At 33.2% G+C, this 20,619-nt stretch overlaps 1 protein-coding gene across 4 annotated transcripts in view; it reads right to left on the reverse strand.

Annotated features, from left to right (window-relative positions):
* LOC109849593 (U3 small nucleolar RNA-associated protein 25-like) overlaps window positions 327–20,619 on the reverse strand; it is a 37,576-nt gene continuing 17,283 nt past the window's right edge. For 2 of the 4 annotated variants that reach the window (XM_020419442.1, XM_020419441.1), the window contains 15 exons: window positions 16,879–17,045; window positions 15,227–15,299; window positions 11,458–11,517; window positions 11,295–11,333; window positions 11,115–11,212; window positions 10,740–10,804; window positions 9,508–9,554; window positions 9,384–9,443; window positions 8,944–9,015; window positions 3,749–3,778; window positions 3,229–3,323; window positions 2,920–3,025; window positions 2,661–2,723; window positions 2,500–2,571; window positions 327–606 (listed from right to left, as the gene is read on the reverse strand). In XM_020419442.1, the coding sequence (XP_020275031.1) occupies window positions 532–606; window positions 2,500–2,571; window positions 2,661–2,723; window positions 2,920–3,025; window positions 3,229–3,323; window positions 3,749–3,778; window positions 8,944–9,015; window positions 9,384–9,443; window positions 9,508–9,554; window positions 10,740–10,804; window positions 11,115–11,212; window positions 11,295–11,333; window positions 11,458–11,517; window positions 15,227–15,299; window positions 16,879–17,045 (1,122 nt within the window). In that variant the 3' untranslated portion in view covers window positions 327–531. Of the gene's footprint in view, window positions 607–2,499; window positions 2,572–2,660; window positions 2,724–2,919; window positions 3,026–3,228; window positions 3,324–3,456; window positions 3,567–3,748; window positions 3,779–8,943; window positions 9,016–9,383; window positions 9,444–9,507; window positions 9,555–10,739; window positions 10,805–11,114; window positions 11,213–11,294; window positions 11,334–11,457; window positions 11,518–15,226; window positions 15,300–16,878; window positions 17,046–20,619 lie in introns of those variants that run through there. The other 2 variants (XM_020419443.1, XR_002249175.1) reach the window with 2 other exon arrangements.

The following is a 20,619-nucleotide window of genomic DNA, read 5'->3' on the forward strand; positions in this document are numbered from 1 at the left end:
GGATTAAAAAGGCTTAACCTCTCAACTCTTGTTTCTACAATAATTTAGACCTCCATTTTCACGGAATAAAAACTAGACCGCTAACTGCTACAAGTCTTCCATGCAATCACACTATGTAATGACCCCTTCAAAGAATAAAACACAGAGTTGCAACCAAAACTGCAGATTAACATGGAGCCGGATATTTAGCACTATCCGAAGTCATGAAAATCTGTTGTTACAACCAAAACTGCAGATTAACATGGAGCCGGATATTTAGCACTATCCGAAGTCATGAAAATCTGTTGTTACACAACCAACAAGGGCAATTACCCACAATTGATATTTAGCACTATCCGAAGTCATGAAAATCTGTTGTTACACAACCAACAAGGGCAATTACCCACAATTGAAAAAGTAATAATTAGGTGGGGATAACATATTTCCCCACATCTGGGAAAAAATGAAAATAAAAAACATAAATAGAACGCTAAACGTGGTGCGTCCATCTTGCAGAAACTGCCACCTTTGAACTCGATTGCATTCGTAGACTCAGGCAAAAACAAAGGTCTTCTTATCAGAGGACACCATCCTCTTGGCAGCTCCAGTCCCAACGACTCTCTCCAGCTGTAAACATTCATCATTGGCGCTAAATATTTGATGGATCAATATGGCGAGGTTATATACACTAAGAAAAATGATCACTCAAAGTGTGTCCCTTGAAAGAGCATTGAGGATAACCGACGAAGAAAGACTGATTTGATCTCATAGCAAGTAGATAAATCACAATATGTTAGAATGAACTTTGTGTTTTATCCTCCAAATTAGTACTGTGATCTTTCTTTATTATATGTGACTATAAACAATTTTATCGAACTTTTGGGAGGAAAACGAAGAAGAAAACGAAAGAAACTTAATTCCAGGCTAAATAGCACTTACGTACCTTATAGTTTCCTTCCCTTAGAGCTTAAATATCCTCACTAGTATTTCATAGTATTTATATACCCTAGGTTGTTCAAAATTGGCATGTTAATACCCTCTATTTTCAATACGTGAAAATTTTTGTCCGAAAGTTCCTATATAACATTCATATGCTAATTTTATAACTTTATCTATTAAGTTTGTTAAATTCATTGTTAAAACTTTCCAAATTCTATTTTAAACATAGAATTAGGATACATTTCAATTAGAATTTGCGTAGATTTATAGTAATTTAATAAATATTAATGGTTAAAAAGCTCTAAAATTTACATATAAATGTTATGTAGGAACTTTCAGATAGAAATTTCCAAGTTTGCATAACAGAGGGTATTAGTGTGCTAATTTTGAACAACTCAATGTATATAAATACATAACAACGACAGCTGTTATCTCAAACTTTTGGGTTCCTCAATCCTATACTTCGTTTTAGTTCCATTTGTCACCATCTCCTCTGTCAAATGAACAACTATCATATCTTTTCTTTTTTCCTTCTAGCCAAGTTCTCTAAGGCCTAATTATAGTCCTCCTCCTTGATCCATTAATTATGTTTTTATCACCACTCTCGTGGGTGGCGAAGATACGTACTAGATGGTAAAGAAAGATGGACTTCTATGGGAAAATCCTTCTTTAGATTCCGCGAGTGCAGTTCTCTTTTTCTTCTTTTTTGCAAAGCTTGCAAGAGTAAACCTGTAAGTTTATACCCTCTAACGGAAATTTGAAAATTATTTGTAGAAAGAAAAGTAGTTAGAAGTTACTTATAGTATGGGCAACTTAAGGCAATTTAGTGAAAAGTCTAAAAATTCATTATATATTTCATTGTAATCAAGTCTAAGATCATGAACAATGTAAATTTTTTTACCTACTTCAAGTTGACCATTAGACATGGCAATCTATATACATTAAGATAAAGGTTGAGCACAAGATCCAACTCAAATTTACCCACAAACACATAAAATCCATGCCTGATTCATACCCTCATAAAGGATAGGACATCAAGTATATTTCGATCTCTACTTCTTATCTCGCGAAGCATTCTTTTTCTTTATAGCTTCTCAACAATTGCATTATTGGGTCATTTTTACAAAACGTATACGTGGTGTGCAAAATGTTGCTCATAAATTGTTGGTCCTTTCAACTGGTTCGATGGACAGCAACTTCAATTTTATGAGAAGCTCTAAATACACTTTCATCAACAAACCAAACCCAACCAAACCAAATGAGCTTGTTTTCAGTCAACTGCCACGTGATCAAGATCGAATAGAAAAAATATTGATTCTTTAAAAATAAAGAATCTGAAAAACCAAATATACCTGTTAACTGGCTATTACTAGGAACACATACTGATATGTAAACCCAGAAACACCTTTTCTAATTAATGTAAGGTTGTAACATATGTGACTCTCAAAATAAATGCCCAACTGTCATTTCTAAGCAGGATATAAACCCAAAGAAGGAAGATTAAGATACTTGAGGTGTTCCATAAGATTGAAAAGATATGTACATGTACAATAAGAGAAATATGTGACAAGTGTAACATACCCGAAGATGATCAAAGCGTGAAAAGAGCACATTGCACGTCAAGTTGTTTGATCCTTCTAGCATATTAATTATCTGAAAGCACATGCACAAAAACAATCAGGGATGACTTGTGGGCACCGTATAAAAGAAAATGATATATGGTTGTTGAACGAGTTTATAACCTCAGGGTAGAATTCTTTTCTTTCAGGTAGAGAGTAGATAAATAAATTATTTATTCCACGAATCTGCACAGAGTTATAGAGCACAATGAAGCTACTATGAGCACAAAGGAACTAGATGAAGTTCGGCCAAGTTCCATGCCAAATTCTTAAAAGTTAAAAAATACTCAATAATAGCAAGTATTATTTGAGAGAAGATAAATTTGTACATTCACAAATTTTATTTGAAGATATAAAGCAATATGCATAAGCATCACTTGACCTTGTATCTACGATAAAAATGAGCTCTTTCGGTGTAAAGTATGATCTTCCGCTTGCCCTCAAAAAACCACACACGTGCACGAGATATATCACGTGGCTCTGCATAACTACAATGACGAAAGAAAGATGAATAAATATAAAAAAAAAGAAAATGCAAGGTGATAAGATAGCTGTGATCAGCACGCAATGCTTTGACCAGAAAATTAAGAAAATATAGTTTGTCATGCATTTTTTCCCCTAACATTATGTTTGTGAATAAGTTCATAAGTAAAGGATTTAGACTAGAGACGGCAAGGAGAAAAAAGCTTACTCTCCAAATAAGCAGAAGGAAGCATTCTGAGATGTTAAGAAATTCCGAACTCTCACGTATTCAAAATAGGAACTGACAAATAACATGATGCCTCCCTGAAAATAAAATAATAAAATGTTACACAGGACAAAAAATGTCGCACAAACATGATCACAAATAGAAATCAATATAAAAAATTTGACTATTAGACAGATGGATGTACTCATGGTTTGTAAGTGACAAACTTACACCATCAGATGTACAGATATTCTGCTTGGTAAATATATTCCAAGTTTGAACAATAGCAATGTCTTCCATACTACGTTGTGTATATGCATCCACGTCGGTATGGATATCATCTAATAAATAATTTAAAGATTAATATATTTTAAGCTTATAAATTCATGAAGAACCAAAATATGACCACAGGATATCAACTAAACACAAGGAATTGTGGAAAAAAATAATATATTTCTTTACTCCGGAGAGCTATGACTATCAAAAAAACAAAAACAATAATAATAATAAGGCGAAAACATACCTCCGCTGAATCCTTTATTTTAGGAAACACCTGGACAACATGAATTTTACAGTTATTAATAAGTATCAGAATAAAAAATATGAATAAAAACACAATGCTAGTTTGTATAATGGGTAAATGTCAGTAAACCCCCCTTAACTTTGGATGATTATCTGATAATCCCCCATAACTTTGAAAAAATCAGAACCCCCACCTTCTTCGTAAGGTGTAGGGGTTATCAACTTTGAGTTCTTATAAGAAAACCCCCTACTTTTAGGGGTTTTTTTGGTAAAATCTAAAAGTTAAAGGAGGTTTGTGACAAAATCTGAAAGTTAAAGAGGGGGTTTCTGATAATCCTTATGCTTAAAAAAAATTTTTTTTTTTTTTTTTTTTAAAAGGACAATGTAGTAGTCCATTGATTTGGTGGAAATTAGGGTTGAGTGGGAGAAGTGGCAGCTAATATTTTACCTGGACTTAACTATTTGACTTTTCAGCACTTTTCCATTATTAATTATAATCTAAAAAATGTGAAAAGTGGAGAAGAATGCTTAAGTGCCATCAAACTTGTACGTCAGCAACTAAGGGCTAGGGGATAAGTCCATTATCTCATCCTATTGATGTTTTCCTAGCAATCTAAGGGTTCTGGATCGGATAGTAAAATTACAATGCAAAATGTGTGAACCCACCTCTTTCAGAAGATATTCTAATACCTTGATTTTCTGTTGACATGAACAGTAGATTTGGTTTAGGAAAAGATAGTTGATATGCATTAATTTCAAATTAGATTTACTTTTAATCAAGCTTCCCTAATAAGTTGAAAGTTTGGTACAAATGCAATAGAAGTTATTAAACCCAAACTGAGAGGATGCAATATAATTTAACATAAAAATTTCAATCAGAAACCTGATAGAGCTTTCAATATTGAGCAAATTATAATAAACCCCCTACATGTATAGCTTGTTTTTCCGAGAAACTCTCTATGTTGTTAAATTCGGGAAAGGAGAAAACCTAATCTATCCCCAGCTATGAAATTGACCTGTGGTACATTTTAAATGTACGTGAACTTAAATTTGGAGAAAAAAAAACCCTTCTGTCTTTCGTTTCTTCTTTGTTTCTAGTTCATAAAACCTAACTCTATATTCTTCTCCATCTTCTTTATCAAAGAGTAAAGCCACTTCGCCATCTCCTTTGCCTCCTCCATATCTGAAGTAATATTAACAAATGTCGTGATCAGAAAGTGCATTTTCCACCATCAAAACATAAACTAAAAATATAGATTTTACCAAAGCGTCAAAGTTTAATAAAAGGCTGTCTTGGAAAAGTGCGTTTAATGTTTTTGGAGTACGGGAAAAGGAGATGAACATGGAAATGGGTTTACTCTTGTATATAGAAGCTAAGGATAGAATTGGACTTTTTATAACCTAGGAATGAAGAAGATGTAGAAGATTGTTGAAATTAATTCCGAGGAAACCAGAGACTCCATCTAGAGCTCCATTGATCTCTTGTATTTATGCTAAGAGCAAATAAACACATGTTACATATTATTAGGAATATGCTAAACATATTTTTAGCATATTCATTTATTCTCTCAATCATATCATTAACATCTCTCAGTCACATATTCCTAATATAATTATAACATCATATATCTCCATAATATATTCCTTAGAACTCCCCCTCAAGCTAGAGCATGTATGATATACATGTCCAGCTTGTTACAAGATGTACTCACTCCAATTTGTTACATGACTTAAAAGGCTAAAATCTTCTGTGTCACCTTTCTCATCGTAGTTGTCTTCATCTTCTAGTCTTCTACTTAAATGACTTCCACCACGAACAACCTCAACCAAAATCACTAAATGTGATACCTCGATCTTTTCTTCACAGATCGACCAAACGAAACGATTCTCTCTAGGGAACTACCAAGCAAACGATCCTCACCAGAGATCCACCAAGCAAACGATTCTCTCTAGGGATCAATCAAACAAATGATCCTCCTTAAAGATCCACCAAACAAATAATCTTCCTGAGGATCAAACAAATGATCTTTCTTTAGGGATCTGCCAAACAAATGATCCTCTCAAGGATGCAACAAACAAATGATCCTTCTCATAAATCCACCAAACTAATGATTCTCTTCACGAATCAACCAAACAAACAATTCTCTTAACAGATAACCAAACAAACTCTTTATCTATTGTCAAGGTTTCCAGAATACAAACGGCGGTGGTAGTGGTGTTCACGAGTTGAGTAGGAGGTTAATGAAGTGAAATCGAGGCAACACGGGCAGTGACAACAATATATACATCAAGAATGACTACTATTATTAATAATGCAATTCTGATCATCCACAAGGCCATCGAAAATAGGATGAACAAGAATCCACGACACAGTAAATGGGCAAAGGAAAGAAGGGAGGTCTCGTAAGGTAGAGAGAGATGGTGAGAGATTGGGTGGCTAGGGTTTGTAAAGATCTAGAGTTTTGTGGAGGCTCGAGTTTACATGACTCTAACACCATGTTAAAAATAATTCTGACGAAAACATAGACTCTATCTAGAGCTTTGTTGATCTCTTATATTTATATTAGGAGAAAATAAACACATGTTACATATTATTAGAAATATACTAAACATCACTGTTTTAAATATCGGCCGATAACCGATATTATCGGCCGAGTTATCGGATTTGGGAGCTCTCCGATAGGATAACTTAGATTTTTAATCGGTTATCGTTTTTGGCAAGTTATCGGGGAGTTATCGGCGTTATCGGTACTTATCGGCCGATAAGTAAGGTTTTTTTATCGGGATTATCGGCCGATAAGTAAGGCTATGCAATCGAATGGTTTCATCGTGCGGTCAAGATGCAAGTTTTGCTTTCTACAATTGGTTAGTGATTCTAAACATGATGATTTACATTTTGGTATGTTTATATTTCATTAAGCATGGTTAGATTACATTTTTTAGTTATTATATTATATATATACACCATCTAGTATATCACTCCGATAAATACTACTTATCCCCGATATATCCCCGATTTCCGCTATCCGATAAGAATTTTGGTCGTCCGATAAATTCCCGATAACCGATATTTAAAACCTTGCTAAACATATTCTTAGCATATTCCTTTATTCTCTAAATCACATCTCTAATATCGTTCAACCACATATTCTTAGGGGCTGTTTGGTTAGTTTCCTAAAAACCAAGAAAAGGAAATGGGTACATGAAAATCAATAAAATATTATTTTCATCCATTTCCATCTCTAAAACTCACCCACATCCAACAAAATATTATTTTCATCCAACAACTCATCTCATATCATCTCCTAAAAATAAACCAAACATAAGAAATGAGTCACATCATCCAACTCATCTCATCTCCATCTCATCTCATTTTTAAAAATCACCCACATCATCCAATAATATGGTAACAACTCATCTCATCTCATTAAAATTTTATTTCCATCCATTTCTTCCAAAAAAACAAGAAAATTAATTTCCTTAAGTATGGGTCACATCATCCAATAATATAATAACAACTCATCTCATCTATTTTTTATTTTTAAGAATGAACCAAACACAAGAAAAGAACCTATTATAGGAAATATGTTTCTTATAATTCATTTCCTTTTTTTTTAGCCAACCAAACAACCTCAAAACAAGTTTTCTTAAAAACTCACCCACATCATCCAATAATATGGTGACAACTCATCCCATCTCATCTCATCTCCTATTCTTTGATTTCCTTCTTTTTTTAGCTAACCAAACAACCTCAAAACAAGTTTTCTTAGAAATATGTTTTCTATTCTTTGATTTCCTTCTTTTTTTAGCCAAACAAACAACCCTTAATATAATTATAAAATCATAGATCTTCATAATATATTCACTAACAAAGATGAAGGGCATTTGTGAAATTTAAAATTTAAATCGCCACTTGCACTTAAAATCTACCCCAAATATGTTAAAGACTAGCAATTTTCATAACTGAGAATAGATTTATGGGTTTTTGTTAGAAAAGTAAGGACTTATTGAGAAACGAGGTATAGATGCAAAGGCTTTACTGTAATCTACCCGTCAATATTTGTATTTATAAAGTCGGGTTTTCTATGACAAATTGTACAGAGAAATTGTGCACTAAAGTCTAAACCGAACAATCCAAGTAAAATCCTGAGTAGTATACCGACAATGACCGGACATTAGGTGCCCACAAAATCTAAGCATTGACCCATCCAGGTGGGCTCTTTACCCTCTTTTCTTCTCTTCTTCCTCAATTTCTTTCTTTCTTTCTTTTGTTATATTGTCGTGAAGTTTCCAAGTACCGAAGTGTTTCACTGAGTCTTATGCGATACTCTCATCATTTGTTACAATGAATTTCAGTCAGTGTAGGACTCAAACAATTATAAAAGCTCTTCTATGATAAGATGTTATAAAGTGATATTTTGCATTTCTGTATCTCTTCGCCATTTATGATATTGAGTATTACTTCCAGGATTCTCGCAACGAGGTGAGCTCTATATCCATCTCGGATTCTGTAACTTATTATCAATAAATCTTAAGACTGCTAGGATCCTGTAGAAGTTTAAAAAGATAGAAGTTGCGAAAATGGAGCTACACACAAAGTATCATTTGTGAAGAAGAGAGGCTTCATTGTTTGGGCAGGGAAGAAAGGCAGATGTTGAATGATAATAACTCAAAGCTGAACTTGGTCTACTACATCATCATATTTGTTCCAAGTCTACAACTTCTAATTCTGGTTTGACTGGATTAAACAAAAAACAGGTAGAATCTCTGATCAAGAATCTTGGGTTAAATGGCAAGATTATAATATGCATTACAATTTATGATTTTGGATTAGGTAAAGTTGCCTGGACCTGCCAAAAAAGTTTTTGGATTGCAACTTTCAACCCAAGATAATCCAACCCAACCAGAGTATGACAGTCTGCCAATTAAGGATCTGCATCCACATAGCAGTCTGGTTGTGTTTGAGTTTTTATTCGACTCATTTACATTTACAAAAGTTAATAATGCTTAATAACCAAGAAAATAAGCATTTCTTAGTTCCAATCTGGTATTAACTAAACTAAAGAAAGATATAAAAATTTATGGATGACAACAAAATGAAAAATTAGTTTATAAAAATGTTAGAAGACATGAATTAATTCAAAATTCGATGATCTAGAATTAGCAATAAACGAGGAGCAAATAGAGAAACCTGACCTTACTAGAAAAGTAATCAAGACGTGCATCATCAACATCAACAATTGAAGAAGCATCAAAACGCTGATACACCTGTTTAGAATGTAATACAAAGAACACTTATAACCTATAACAAAGAGAATTTATGCCCTTTAATTGGAAAAGCATGCATGGCTGAACAAAAAACAAAAACAAAAAAAACAAAAAAACAAACAATAGATGCCTAAAGGTAGTATTTAGTTTATAAACACTAAGGAGTTATCAAAGCTAAGAGACATCACTATGCAACCCACTACCAAAAAGCCCGTACATATTTTCTGGAGAACATTTCCCCCTAAACAGGAACTACCAGGATTAATGAACATGTTACCTTAAAGTATTTAGCTACATAAATAGATTAGATTGAAATAAATTTCATTTTCATACTGTTTACTAGAAACAAAACTGAACAAAGAATGCACCTGCTTCACTTGAAGTAGCACTTTAGGAAGGACACCTTTATACTCATTCACCAATTTCACCTGTTAAGAAAATCGTAAAATCAATAAAAGAACAGTAAGTATAAAAGTTACAGTTCTAACATACCTTCCCCTCATAATTCATACAGGACCGATTGAAAAGGGCATTCATATCTGTACTAAAAAAAAGGGCAGTTAGGAGAAATATATCAGAAGCTAATAAGTTCACAGTTACCTGTATATAACTAAAGAACAATAAATTTGTTTAAGGACTGCAGTCACAAACTATGAAGAAATGTCCATGAAATATAAGAATGAAAAACTAGAGTGCTAAATTATAACCATAACCATAGCTGACAGTCATGAATTTCTCTGCTAACCATACATATCAAGGATCAAATCTCCTCAGGTGTCCGAAAAGCTTTTCCAAATTTGTAACTTTTATTATGCATTTAAGCTGTCTTTTCTTTTTTCCTTTGTTTTCCTTTTGTGCGTGTGTGTGTGTGAAGAGTGTGACGGAGATGACAATTCTGAGTCCGTGCTAAAACTTTGGATGAAAATTAGTTGCTCGAGAACAAGGAAAGTGGAAGAGGCTTTAGACACACCCCCATGCAGTTGCCTCAGCATGGTCTATAGTATATATTAGAGATAGAAATGATATCATCTCCCCCTATCTCAGATTGTCAATGACAATGCCAACCACATTGATTGTTCGCAGTTCAACAATAACTTAAACCAAAAGCTTAAAAGACTTATATCCCACATGCTCGCAAGTGCATGCTACATCAAATATCCTAAACATACAAGTAAATTTTATCAACATCACATAAGCTTCACTCAGCACCATACCACTCATCAAATATCCTAAACATACAAGTAAATTTTATCAACATCACATAAGCTTCACTCAGCACCATACCACTATGGGACAGTTAAGGAGCAAATTTCAAATTTTATCAACATCACATAAGCTTCACTCAGCACCATACCACTATGGGACAGTTAAGGAGCAAATTTCCAAATTCAGGAGACTCCAGAAATAATGAAATATCAATCAACTTTTACATTTTTCAACATGATGTCAATCTTCTAAAAGGGAACTAAGCGCGAAAATAGGCTTGCCACGGAGTGTTTAGTTGGCTAATGCAGGCAATCTATACATATTGGTCATATGGTGTATGCTTAACAGTCAAGAATGAACCCTCCTCCTGACCAGCAGAAAGGAGAAGGATGTATTCATTTTCATGGAATAATATATGCGGAAGAGAAATCTGAACGCAGTTACATCATTACATGCAATCTTCAATTTTATATAACCATCTAAACTTATATTGTTAGAAAGTTTACATGTGCTCATACCTGGGCTAAGAAAAGCACCTAACAGTATTGTTTGTCGATAAAAGCGTGCATGCCCATTTAGATACCTGACCAAAAAACAAAAGCTAATAAATATGATAACACACCTGCAATTTGTATTTTACGTTCACTGCAAATAAAATTTGTACTATATGCACATTTTGAAGTTCATGATCCTCTCAGCAATCCGTCAAGAAAAGAGGGGATTTAGGTAGAAAAATTTTATAACAGATGTTGCTTAAGCAACAAAGGTAAGTCTCAGCCTCATCTGGTTCAACAAAGGACAATCTCAGGATTGTGTCCTTATCTGGTTCAGATCCAGAACACTTTCCTCATCCCGATTTCAGAATATGTCAGGAATAAGAATTGAGATCATACCATTGCCTAATGCGCATGACATCAGTTTGATGTTGTTTAGAAGGCATATGATTCAGTTGCTCAACTACAGTATTCAAATGGGACAAATTCTGCAAACGCTTCAAAGGATTCAATTAATCGATGATTTATACTTCTATAAGCATAAGAAAAAAAATGAAATATTGAAATGTTTTGCCTTACCTGCATTGCTATCACGTCTGTATGATCAATGATCAAAAGCTGCATGTTAAAAAATAAATTTAATATGTTATTTGTGCTTTAGGAAGCATTAAAGAAAAACACTAAGGGCAAAAATTATACCAACAAGTTTGACAATCATAAAAAACAAAAATGATGGACCTACCTCTATTGACGATAGATAATCAACATCCTTTGCCTTTTCTGCCTCTGCTTCTCCAATTTTCTGAAAAAACAATATAAGGACTATCAATAATGAAGATGTAATACATTAGAAATGAATAGCTGCACATCATTCATCTAAAATTACGATACAACATTGCTAAAGAACATATATTAGCTGAATCCCACCATATACAAAAGGAGTTTCGTTTAGCTTTGTTATATAGAACAACACCCACCCTCACCCATCTTCAAAGAATGATCCAAACTAAGGTTGGGAAGAACAAGAAGCTATAAGACATTACAGAAACCGGCAGAAAATAAGCAACTGCCTTCAACAATTAAACATGTTTTTCATCTATTCTTTTCTATTTCATGTTTAAACAAAGCCATCGTTCACGCCATTGCGCTATTAACTGCATGTTTTCATAGACCTAATTCCAAGAAAGAATTATCAACTTCCTTTTTCTAATTAAAAACTTCTCTCGGTTACATAAACATTTTTTTGACAGAAATTAATGCCTTGATACATTGTATCCAAACAAACCTTTTGAATTATAATCCAAAGGATTCTCATCCAAGGGAAATTAGGTGCAATCTCAAAACATTTTCAACCCAAATGATATTCAAGGATTTTTGAACTATCCAAACAAGGTCTAAATCTGCAGATAGCATAACAGACTCGATATAAGCAAGACTCTTCTAGCTCCATATCTGACGCTTAATAAAAGCATGACGTCTTAGGTAGCGTAAATATCCTAATAGTTGCAATTAGTCAATCTAACCCTGAAAATAACTGTACTACTTCATTTACAAAGAAAATGAAGCTTAATGTCAACTGTGCTAACAACTAAGTAAGAGAAATAAGTTGATGATATGTGTGAACTTTATGAAAGTAAGGATTTTAATGAAGAACTATAGTTATTAATACTTGAAATTGTTAATGAATGAGTCGTAGGGGATAACAGTCAATGCAACAATATTATCTAACAACTTTGCTTATTAACTAATGAAAGAATATCGTAAATGCAGATGGTCTATATTGCAACCAAAGGAAATGATATAATATATCGTGGCATAGGAGATAGTCAACAGATTACGGTTGAAAATTTGACCTGGTGAATAACTGATGATGTATTAATGACTAAAATATATATTACCACTTTACCAAAAAACTAGGTTTTTAAAGTAAATAAGTTGGAATTAAAAGATATATTACCACTTTACGAGAGAAATAGATTTTACGAAAGTAATTAAGTTAGAATTTTTGTTCATTATCCTATCCAGGCTAAAACCCTTACCAATGGAAGGTTAAAATTTTAACGAAGACCGAAAATCAGATTTTATACTTGAAGTAGGGAGGTTAACTTTTATTCTTACAGAATTCGCTTTTCCTACCATTTTTATTTGATTCCATGAAGATGTAATATCTTAAGTAAATAGAAGCCGGATAAAAAAAAGGCATTAACTTAAATGGTCTTACATGTAGATAGCTTGTACAGATCAGAAGTTCAACTTTAGTTTAATTTTAAGTGGTCGAGGAACTTTAATAAAGCTTCCTGTACTCTAACTTGACTAACCTAAGATGGTACGACTAACTACGGAGATATCGTTAAGTCTATAACCTGAAAATTGTTTAACATTAAGAGTAGTTCCAATCTATAGCCTGAGTTTTGATGCTTAGCTTCAATAATGATGTCAGTTACAGTCTATGTTACCTAGGTAATTCTATCATGAGGCCGTATCCATACTCTAACACATACCCTTACCCAAGCTCACTAGTCACTCCTTGCATATATGTTTATTTGGACATGTACTCAATTAAACAATACATGGTCAATTTAGAACACTTGACAAATATTTCCTATACATAAATCCTACACATCCACTTCTTGAAACTCGTTGGGTTTTAAACTATGACTTGAAAGGTTGTTTGGGTGTCTAGTCCAAAAAAGAGCATTTTTACAATTTATAATCCACGATAAAAGAAACAATAAAATGTTGTAGGAATTTTAATTCTCATAACACGTGAATAAAAATATATTGATCTCATGCTATTAATTTCAATAAATAATATATAAATATTGATATAGATGTGCCCCCATACCCTACCTTTTACAAACTTTTCGGGTCCCGCATACGTACATGTACCCATGCAACATAGGCCTATATACCCAAGCCCTTCTATTATGAAGTTATATCCGCACCGGACACAAACCGGACACATATCAGTACCCAAACTTCATGGACACTCCTTCGCTATAAGCATACATTTACTTAGACAAGTATTCAATTATATGATATATGTTTTAATTTAAACAATTGTCATATACTTCTTAGACATATCCTACGTTTCACATCTATTTCTTGAATCTCGTTAGACATGGTCGGTTTTGTTTCAGCCTATGACCAATTCAAAACTATGATTTAAAAGGGTTGTTTCGATGTCTAGTTTAAAAATGTGCAATTTTTAATTTATAATGATCAACATAGTAAAAGAAACTTGAAATTGTGATAGGAATTTTAATTGTAATAACACATGCATTGAGAAACAATAATGATCTCATGTAAATTATTAATTTCAAGATGTATGTAGCAGTGTTCCGTACCCTACATTTTAAAATTTTGTTGTGTCTCGTACCAGTTCCTACACCCATACTGGAATTGTTTTAAATATCGATTGATAATAGATATTATCAGCCGAGCTATCGGATTTTTGAGATCTCCGCTAGGATAAGTTGATTTTGTAATCGATTATCACTTTGGAGAGATAATCGGCGAGTTATCGACGTTATCGGCCGATAAGTAAGGCTAAATTATCAGGATTATTGGTCAGGCATTTTGAATTGAGTTGTTGAGTTCTTAAAACCCGACCCGACCTATTTTGTTAATAATATGAAACTTAAAATCCGAAACTTTGTGAATCCGACCTTCAAACCCTAACTTCGTCTCTAGCGGTTGCTCCTTTTCTCGTAAGGCGCTTCCTCCATTATCTCTATCTCATGTTCTCTACACCTCTTCGTCGCTCACCTTCGTGAACTTCAACCTTGAACTTTGTCGCCCGCCTACCCTCTGTCAACTTTTTTTTTGTCCGAAAACATGGCTATATACACATGCTGTGAGCTTTCCTTCTCTTGTAATTCCTTCACGCACGCACGTTCTCTTTTAAGTAATATCAGCTCTATAACTATTCTTTTATCATACTTTGCTTTTTTGTTTTTCCTGTACCAGAGACTTATATAAGAAATTAGTGAATAAACTGTACATCCTTTGCTTTTCTGTTTTGGTATGTTTATATTTCATTAAACATGGTTAGATTACATTTTTTTAGTTGTTATATTATATATATACATTATCCAGTATATTGCTTCGATAAATACTACTTATCCCCGATATATCTCTGATTTTCGCTATCCGATAAGGATTTTGATCGTCCGATAAATCCCCGATAACCGATATTTAAAACCTTGCATACCGGTACTTTTTTCCACCCAAATTAACGAAACCGCAATGCTCATGTCTACCACAATAAAGATATAGTGGATACAACACAGCTTCGGACTAATAATGTAACAAGTGGGTGTTACATAATATAGGATAGTATCCTTTGGCAAGAAAAGATATTTACTCCAAAAATATTTCAGCAATTTTCCAATTCAATGGCAAAAAAGCAACTTGAGGGAGCAAAGCTACAAATAAGTAACTTCATAAAACAAATATTATAGTAGTATTACAAGTTTTTGAAAAAGAAATGATTATACAGAGGAACTTACAGTGATCAATCCAAGAGGTGATGCTATAATGATATCTGATGTATAAAAATCATGGTAGAATTTTATGCTTTTCCTACAAAAGGGAAAAGTCTTCATCAATTACAACATAGTAACCTAAACATTATCATAAAAGCTATAGTACAAGCAAGCAATTAATAAACCAATAGTTTTGCAACGAGTAATTATTTTCTCAAAAGCTACATCTGTCGAAGCTGATAACAGCATATTGACTAGAGAATAAATTAGTCTGCAACTTCAGATTTTGTATTCCATGTCCTTTCTTGCAAGAGAAGGTTAAAAAAGTCAAATACCAACATTGATAAAGAAGGCTGCACTAAATGCTAATACAAATGATTCACTCTTTTGATATTTTTAGTAAATAGAACTTCTCACTTTTTGAGGAGAAAAGGAAGGTATCCTATCGGTCCTACCCAAAACGAATCACCACCAAGCCTCCCCCCACCCCGCCCCCAATGTTGCGCAAAAAAAAGAAAAAAAAAAGAAAAGGTAACCCTACCCACTACCTCAACATGCATCAGCAAGCTTATTAGTAGAGAAAATTTACCAAAAAAAATCCTCCAAGTTAGGTACAAGGTAAGAAAGAAAACATTGTAACTTCAACATATAGTTAACCATATATCACTGCTAGCACTAGAGATGACCAAATATGCAGTTAATTCATTCCTTCATCAAAGTACTCTTCCACTACACCAAAATTACGAAGTTGCGATAACATGCCCTTGCTGGTTAATCACCTTTTTTATGGGTGGAACATGGATTCACACAGCAGTATAAATCTTTCTAAGAAATCTAATTTAAATTCATGACCAATATTATGGGTTGCTCTGCTATCATGTCAAAGTACTCTTCTAGCGTATCAAAGCACAAAATTTGTGATGAGGATTGAGGGTTATAATTTCATATTCTAACACCTTCAAAGTTGTAATATTTTCTATTGTTAGTGCCCATATCTTCTAATGGCAATCGGTACAACACCTTCTAACCTAAACTTTTCTTTCTGACCTTCTGAAGAATAAACCAAGTCCCAAAATACCAAACATCTACACTTATATCACTCTAATGGTTTTTCTACGTCGTTATCCTCAGTTATTTAGTACCTAGCGTCACTACTTTAAAAAACATACCTTCCAACTATATGCCTGCTAAAAGAAGATAATACTACTATTCATTACATCAACCTGAAGTATTAATAAACCAAAAAAATCTGATAAATAAAGCTCTGTGCCAAAATCTAAAGGAAGTGATCATAGAGAAACAAACGACCCAATTTGGCTGAAACAATAAACATCACAGCCAGTTACAGTAACTTAACATTAATCAGAGATGAGGAATCAAAACTAAGATCTTCTATTATTAAACTTGGTTGAGACTGGCTCAAAACTAGTCACCAAGCTGGTCAGAGAGAAGTCATTATCGACCACATCTATCTCAATGATTACTCATAAGTCAGTAAGTTTTCTTTATAAAATCAATAGACTTTGAGAGAGAACAATTAGATATGTTGCCCAAAAAAGGAATAATTACATACAGAGAACTACCAAATATAACTTGTAATCGACATGCTGATGTTAAACCACATCCACATAGTAGCAAAAACTTGATATAGGTCTAATAAAAGAAAAATTACTTACTTCGTTATCTTTATGCCTATCATAAAGTGATCATTGTTGTTTCCACCAAACAGACGTTGAAAGTCTTTAGGCTTCGCAGGTTTTTTAGTTTTCGAATCCTTGTCTTCTTCTTCAGTGTCATCAGTTCCAAACTCCTTTAATAAGCGATCCATGTGCTCTATATTGGTCTGACAAATCAGCAAAGGAAACACAGATAAAAGAATAACAGCATAGAAATAAATATCTGATTATATACGCATATTTTCTATACTAATTAGCGTATAACAGTATACGTCATTCAAGTAGTGAAGACAGATGATGGATCCAGATGAACTGATGTTACTTCGACTTAGCAGACTTGGATTAGTAGAAGATATAGAGCCAAATATATGGTGTATAGAAACACTTGACAATATTTTGATTTATAAACAAAGTAGAATGGTTTTCCTGAGGAGTACAACACAAAGTCCACAGAGCTTGCACAAAAAGAACAGACATTTATATAGCACGCTCTTAGACTTGTACAAGGAAACTATAGAAAATACAAATCTTAGAACCAAAAATGCCAGGAAGATGGGAATATAGATTATGAGCAATCAGAAAACCGATCATCACTATAAAATATGGAATATCACTCTCCGTGAAAGATTGGACTGCATTTATGTCTAGTTATGATTGGACATAGTGACATCAAGCCTCTAGATAGATGCAAATTTCCAGAGACTCGAAACTATGATAGAGGGTTCATTCGGTTAGCAGATGCAAAAGCCTGACTATTGGTTATACAATTTAGTCTCATGCAACGAAGAAGTACCCCTCCAAACATCTCCCACACAAAGCAAAAGAGCAAAATGCGAATCTAAGGCACAAATTTAGTCTATTGGTTATACAATTTAGTCTCACACAACCAAGAAGCACCCCTCCAGACTTCTCCCGCACAAAGCAAAGAGCAAAAGGTGAAATTGAAGGCATAAATATTGTGCACAGTAAACATATAAATTGTTTGTAAAATTTTAGTCTATGTATTTGACAATAACTCCTAGTGAGAAGCAATATGGGTAGGGGTGCATTCGGTCCGAATACGGCTCGGATATAATGCTTACCATATCCATATTCGCTTACCCATCTCGGATACGGATATATCTCGGTAAGAAAAATTCATTTCCATATCCGCTAAAATCGAATAAGGGTTAAGGATATAGATGCGGATACGCATGCGGATACAAAACGGATATGAGAAAACTAGATAGTATTGAGAAAAACATAGCTTATGTGATACAAAAGAGTTCGTTAATACATTCATTATAACTGAAAAGTTAAGATTAGACATCTTGATCATCAAAATTAACCACAAATTCATAATCTAAGAATCAAAACTATCGTAAGAGTATGACTAATGTGTATTTGGATATTTCGGATATGGATACGGATATTTCACTACAAAATCATATCCGTAACCATATCCTATCGGTTATAGATTTGAGTAACCATATACGTATCCTAACGGATACGGTTACGGGTATTTTCTAGGATACGGATACAGTTTAGCACCCCTAAATATGGGGCATTATTGTGGCACTATGTTACATGGGTACTTTTATCATGAAGCCATACATGTACCCAACATGTGTTCTTACCAGCATTGACACTTCATTGATACTTCTTCAATGTATACATACATTTAAATAGACATGTACTCAATTATATGATATACGTTCTAATTTATAATACTGGTCATACACTTCTTGTACATAAATCCTACGCTTCACATCCATGTCTTAAAATTTGTTAGATATGGATTGTGTTGGTTTTAGCCCATACCCAACTGATAACTATGATTAAAGCATTATTTGGGTATCTTTGTTCAAAAAGAAGCTGTTTACAATCGATAATAATCAACAAAATAAAAAAAAATACAAACAACACATTTATCCTAAATGTTTGAGGTCGACTACATTAATGATATTCTTCCACTCTATTCTGAGTCATCTCCTCTGTTAAGTTAACCATTATTCATATCCTTTTTATATGCTCCGATCAAGTTCTTTTAGGTCTACCACTAGATCTCTTTATCCCATAATATTATCACTTTTCCTTAGGTGCACTAGGAGGTTTCCGTTGTACATGACTAAACCACTGTAGGTCCTTCCCTTTTCATATTACCCTCAATAGGAGCAACCTCTAATTTACTACGGACGCACTCAGTTCGTATGCTATCTTTAGTGTATATGAACAGAACCATCCTAACATTCTCATTTGAGCTACTCACTTTTTACACATATTTTTCGACTGTCCAACATTTTGATTCTTAAAACATTGTTAGTTTATAATCGTGCTGTAGAATTATCCCTTTAGCCTCATAATTATTCTACTATCACATAAGACTACTGATAACATACAACAATGGACTTCAACCTAAATATGTCTAGTAAGTTGGTGTATAACTAATGCAAAAAGATAAGAGCTTAAGGCTGATGTAAATTTATATAGTAGCAGGAATCTCCGTCAATTATTTTTTGAATAATTAAAACACGGATAAACCTGTAATTTAGCCCACAAAAGTGTTAAATTTTTAACATCGGTTAGAGTTGGGGGTAAAATTGAGGGAGAAAGATAGTTTAAAGGGCAAATTTACAATTATGATGAGTTGGGGGGACAAATTTAAGAATACATCTAATTAGGCTTAATAGCGAAAAAAATTTACTTATTTCCCTCCGTCTCTCTCTCCTTTCTCTCAAAGCTCAAATTCCCTAAAACCCTAAATCCCAAATCTTCGCCTAAATCCTAAATCTGAGAGAGCCCTTGCTCAGACCCGTCGTCGCCGTCTCCGTCTGACCTTCGATTCGCCGCCACCCGAAGCACCGTCCGGACCCACTACCGCCCATTCCTCTTCCTCTCCCTAACTTCTCACCTATTAGCAAGTGAGTTCAATTTTCTTTTGAGTCGTGTTTTTCAATGATTAATATTGTTTTGTTTAACTACCAGTTCACACATTCAAAAGTTTTAATATATCAAGGATATGCAATAAATTGGTTTTGTTTATCAAATAGTTTTTTTTAATTTTATTAAAAATTGAAATACATTAAAGTATAAAAGTTATTTGTGGTTAATGGATTGTTATTTATTTTGAGAATTGAGTCATGTAAAAATTAGACATTGTAGATTGTAAAGATTGTAATTTGTGAGAATTGGTAACTCTAATTATAAATAAAAACTAATTGTTAATTAATTGAAATAATAGTTTGTTATTGGTTATCTGGCATATTTTTTTTTAGTGATTGAAAAAATTTGGAAAACTAATTGTCTAATTTCTTTTATATATCCTTTTTTATTTTTATTTTTTGTAACTTATTGTCTAAATTCTTTATATGTCTGTTGCTATATATTTTGATAACAATCTTCTAATAATTATGTACTGCATACCAACTGTTTATTTTTATGAATCTGATTTGATTTTGTAGTGAATTTTTATTAACTATATTGTATATATCATTTGATTTCATTAATGGAAGCAAATTATAACTAAAAACTCACTTTTGTGTATCTTATCACATTACAAGAAAAAAATGATGCAACGAAATTAATAAAATGTATCGACTAATGAGAGCATTCTCATCAGATACTACTATTTTTTACTTTTAGATAAATAGATATTTGTTGTCCGTCTCCCTAGAAATTTTTTTGGGTCCGCCACTGCTTAAAACAATCCCTAGTAACAACTAGATAGAAAACTTTAAAAACATAATTAGATAGCAAACTTAA

This window comes from Asparagus officinalis, chromosome 7 (assembly GCF_001876935.1).
Source record: "Asparagus officinalis chromosome 7, Aspof.V1, whole genome shotgun sequence".
Lineage (NCBI taxonomy): Eukaryota > Viridiplantae > Streptophyta > Magnoliopsida > Asparagales > Asparagaceae > Asparagus > Asparagus officinalis.